At 29.5% G+C, this 4,825-nt stretch overlaps 1 protein-coding gene across 2 annotated transcripts; it reads right to left on the bottom strand.

Annotated features, from left to right (window-relative positions):
- Positions 1 to 437: 437 nt before the first annotated feature.
- LOC149499032 (Late embryogenesis abundant (LEA) hydroxyproline-rich glycoprotein family) lies at positions 438 to 2,191 on the bottom strand. Of its 2 annotated transcripts, none has more exons than XM_089717344.1 (2): positions 2,061 to 2,191; positions 438 to 1,335 (listed from the first exon to the last, which is right to left on the bottom strand). In XM_089717344.1, exon 2 carries the CDS (start codon positions 1,283 to 1,285, stop codon positions 653 to 655), a length of 633 nt encoding a protein of 210 aa, XP_089573470.1. In that variant the 5' UTR covers positions 1,286 to 1,335; positions 2,061 to 2,191; the 3' UTR covers positions 438 to 652. The 2 variants fall into 2 exon arrangements, with proteins under 2 accessions (XP_089573470.1, XP_089573467.1); XM_089717341.1 differs by lacking the exon at positions 2,061 to 2,191 and adding an exon at positions 1,663 to 1,809.
- Between the last annotated feature and the right edge of the window lie 2,634 nt (positions 2,192 to 4,825).

Below are 4,825 nucleotides of genomic sequence, written 5' to 3'. Positions count from 1 at the left end.
TCATCAAAAACAATATTTGCTTTCATGACTTCAGTCATGTGCCTCAGCCTGCATTTCACCTAACATCATACATCACAAAACTTCTCACTATCAAATAATCCCTTCACCTAATATTCGTACTCAAGACTTACTAAGCGAAGAGATTTTGTTGAGCAATTAAGTTTTTGAGGTTTGAGTTTAACTTTGGAATAATTAATTAAACAAGTAGTAAACTGTGTAATGATTTGGTGTTCTGTTTTTACGTAACAGGACCAATAAAACATGCTAGCTTCATTGGTATTAAAAACAGGACTTCGTTAAACAACATTTTTGTTTGGAGTTCTTAAGGCAAGTGCTTGGGGAGAGATGATTTTGTTAATCTCCATATATGTATACTACTTTCCAACACTCGCAATTACCTCAGGACAAATTACCAATTCGAAATCACATTCTGGAAGGAAAAAAACAAGATCAATTAAACAATTTTATAACTATTAAAGAGTCGATAATCTTTAATCATCGGTCCAGGCCCTTGTGCTATCTTCAAGATGACCAAAACGAAGTCATCAGCTAGCTACAGATATAAACCCAATTAACCGAATAAAAACAAAGTCACTTGCGTAATTAATCTTGACATATCTTGGGATATTAAAGGAGAAAAAGAGATTAAATGCTAGCTCAGAGCAACTTCCGCAGAACAAGCTTGCGCAAACTGATATTTGATCCCCACCCCATCAGCAATGCCATGGGCGTTCCTGGCAAAGTTCAAAAATGCTGGACAATTGACATTCACACGATACTTACCTGAAATCCAAGAACCCACCTTCCACTTGAGGGTTCCATCAATTTTAATGTTGACAAGAACAGCTCCTGCATTGAGGTCTTGGCCCAGAGAAGCAGCCAGGAATGGCCACATGGGAACAGAATTACCATAGACAAAAGGAGACCAAATAGTGATATCTTTATGACCCTGGTAACTCCTAGGCAGCTGCGTTGCAATTGTTATTTGCTGATTACGATAAGAGGCATATATATCAAGCTTTTCATAGTAAATGCCAATTCTCTCATTAGGATTTCTGGTAGACACAGTGACCTGAACGTTACTTGTCAGGAAATTGGAGCCTGAAAGACTCAACGCATTCACAGTAGCATCCTCCAAGACAAAAGTAGGCTTTTTGGGCTGCAAAATGATCCAAACCAGGAAAATTACAACCGCAATCAACAAAAGGATAGCCAAGACCGCCACAAATATCCGGCGGTACAGCTTCTTCTTTTCATTGTGGTGACCGCAGTTCTTCTCACACATGCTTGTCGATCAAATATTACTACTTCCTCGCTAGCTATATACTTAGTTACCTGTGACAATAACATATATTATAAACCCAAGAATGCTTGCAACTTTCATGCATATATATATATATATTGGTTGATGAAGAGATACAGAACTAGGGATTATATTGAGAGAGAGTGGGATTTGATTTTACACATATACTGTTCTTGAACTTTTTGTATATGTATATGTATGCATATATACTAAGGTACATAGTACTAATAATAATGTTAATATAAATAGGAGCAACGGAAAGAAAAAATGTGGAGTGCCACATTACATGTATGATATACGCATTTGGGTGGTTGGAGATGGAGGCATATGGGTTTTGTTTTTTTGGGGTAAAACCTTACCTTTCAAATTGTAATAAGGACAAACATGAAATAGGCAAAAGATGCGTTATGGCTTCACCATCTATGCTGCTATGGCTCAATCTCAGTTGGACTATATCTATATATCTATCTATCTATATATATATATATATACCATAAAGCATCTTTTGCCTTTTTCATGTTTGTCCTTATATATATACCAATGTTCAATTTTCTTAAAAAAAAAAAAAAAAGAAAGAAGTTCCGGTTCTAGATCCATTTTCAGTTTCCATTGAAAATAAAACACAATTGAAACACAATAATTAGGTCATTTTCATAATATAGAAAATTAATGAAAATAATAATAAAGTCAGAGTCATCATTTGAAACAAAAATTGTTACTATCTAAATAATTTTCATATTACAAGTAAATCACTAACCTGCAGATCTTGTTTTTGAACTATGAAGAAGAGTAGTGAAGATCACCTGGAGTCACAATCGTCCGATTCTCAAACCTGTATTTTACCCGCACAAGAAAAAGAAAAAAAAAAGGTTGTTGAACCTTAAATATGCGCGCAATTTATTAGCAAATACTGACATTTATCTATGGAAACAAATTGGAATAAAATTAGATCCTTTTGTATTTAATTTGAAGACAATTCGGAAAAAAGTGTTTCACATTAATAATATTGATTAACACCTACAGATTGTGACTCAGTTGATAATGCATGCTGGATATGTAGAAAGAGCTCTCTAGTCTGATTCTCACTAAATACACCTGCAGTCAGAGACCAAGAGTTTTAATTGTGATTAAATTCAGAGATGGATTAGACAGTTTTAATAATAGGATTTCAATACCGGTAATTTAGAGGAAAAAAAAAATATTGATTAACCATCCAAAATAGTTGATCATTGAAAAAGGAAAGTATAATAACTTGGTGCATAATTTTAACTCAAACAAACGAAGTAAACAAAAGAATTCTCTTAAGGAAAATACTTATTACCTAAACTGTGTCTCTATCCATTGCTACGTATATTCAGTCAATAATTAATTATTAAAAATGTGATTCACGTTAGTAAGCTCTGGAAAAGATTGATATACACAATTTTTCCTCTATTTTTATTTCCGTGCAATAGTTAAAATTTCTTTATTTTTTTAGCACTATATTGTCCATCTCATTTTTTTTATTAGTAAAAAGACTCTATATCTTTATTTAGATTGACTGCACCACAACAAGTGTAGCGGGTCAACTTTAAAAAAAATATATATATATAATAGAATTGAATTGATAAAAAAAATATATGAACTGAAAATTTTTTTAAAAGTTTTTAATTTAGTTGATATTTTTAAAAATCAAATTAAATAACTGTAAATAAATTCATTCCCAATCTCAATTACATGCATCCAGTATAGTTTTATTAAAAATTAAAATTTATTGAGAGCATAGTTATTTGTGGGGATGGATGGGAAGTCACATCCTAGCTGTTGTTACTGTCATTCAATTTCTTGGTAGCTCACTCAACCTAAACTTCAAAGGGGTGATGATGTCTTGTTCATCTTATGTTAACTGTTAAATCTTAAATGACACATAAAGGTTGTGATTCATTTGTCAATACAGACCGAACATGTAAAGAAATTCTCGAATTTGATTCCCATTAAACGCACTTATAAAAAGGAATGAATAGTTTTAACTGTAATTAAACTCTGAGCCAGATTATACAGTTTCTGATATAAGATTCGGATACTGGCGGTTTACACAAAAAAAAAAAAAAAAATTTGTTAAACCCGATAACCGTGTTCGACATAACTATGGGCTATTTAAGAATCTGTACAAGCAACCACATTTTGTAGGCTCTTTTTTTCTTAAGAGAAAAATCAAATATAACAATTAAATTAATTGGCAGTAGCAACATAACCACTTTTTTGTCCGAATTCAACTGCCACTCTTTGTTCCAGAAAGTGTTTTTTTTTTTAATAAAAGAATTTAGGTCTAATCTTTAATTTCATTCCGAATTTTTTAAAATTATTATAATTTGCTCTAAAAGCAAATTAGAGTATAATTGTAATTAGATTGATAAGTTTAGGATGTTCATGATATAAAGATCGATTTAGAGTAGAATTGCAAGTACTCGAAAAGCTCAGAGTGAAATTAATTGTTAGGCTAAAAAATATTTTATAAATGAAAAAAATCTCAAAGGGAGTGAGCTTTTCTTATTTAAAAAAGATGAGCAAAATATTTTAAAAAGGAAAATATGAATTATTTTCCTTTGGTATCTATAAAATTAGAATCTTTCCAATTTAGAGAAAAAAATAATAAATCAATATAGAAAATTATATTATTTAATGTAAACTAGATTTCATTATTTTTCTTCCTATAATTAATTTCTTTCCTTCATTTTTAGTAACTTTTTAAATAACCTTCTATTATATATACACGTTGAAAAAAAAAAAGAACTTACAATTATTTTTTATGTTCAATTTATATACCTTTATGAATGATCGATTTATGAGTTAGGAGATGAAAAATAAGAGGATGTCTTGAAGTTGAAGTCCAAATTGTCAAAACCGACAATAATGGTTGTTATGAATTTGATGAAATCGTACAGAGAAATATATTTCCCTCTTAACTAACATTTAAGTTGGGTATCGCCAAACTTTATTTTGCTTAAAGAATGGATCAAATTCACCAAACTTTATTTTTTAAATATATACATATAATATAAATAATTAAGCTTTTCAAATTTTTTTTTTATGTTTACCCTTTATATATGACCAATAATTATTACTTTAAGTTAATGATTATCTTAAATAAATTAGTATTAAATTAAGGGTAATATAGTTCTTAATAATTTATTTTAACTTAGACAAATTTAATTATTTTTTTAAATGACGTGAAATTTTAAATGTGACTAGTACTACGAAATAACAGTAGTAATAAATACATGTAGATTTGAGGAAGTTGTTTCTTTCAAGATTATTATTTAAATTAGGTGGAGGCCCGTACTTTGTGGGTTGCGAATTACTTTATTATTATACATTTGGATTTATAAATGTATTTAATATATTATTAAAAGATCTAATTTTTACATAAATTTTCGTGTTATAGATAATAATTATAAAATTTATTGAATTATGTCTCGATTTTAGTTAAAATTTATAATTCAAACAATTTAAACATTCTATTTTATTATAGTTAATTCTATA

This window comes from Jatropha curcas, chromosome 1, assembly GCF_041381405.1.
Source record: "Jatropha curcas cultivar XTBG-Jc1 chromosome 1, XTBG_Jcur_1.0, whole genome shotgun sequence".
Classification (NCBI taxonomy): Eukaryota; Viridiplantae; Streptophyta; class Magnoliopsida; order Malpighiales; family Euphorbiaceae; genus Jatropha; species Jatropha curcas.
This window is presented reverse-complemented; position numbering and strand designations above follow the sequence as displayed.

Bases quoted from the DNA above. Each gene is read 5' to 3' on its own strand.
- LOC149499032 (XM_089717344.1), bottom strand. From the start codon at position 1,285: ATGTGTGAGAAGAACTGCGGTCACCACAATGAAAAGAAGAAGCTGTAC.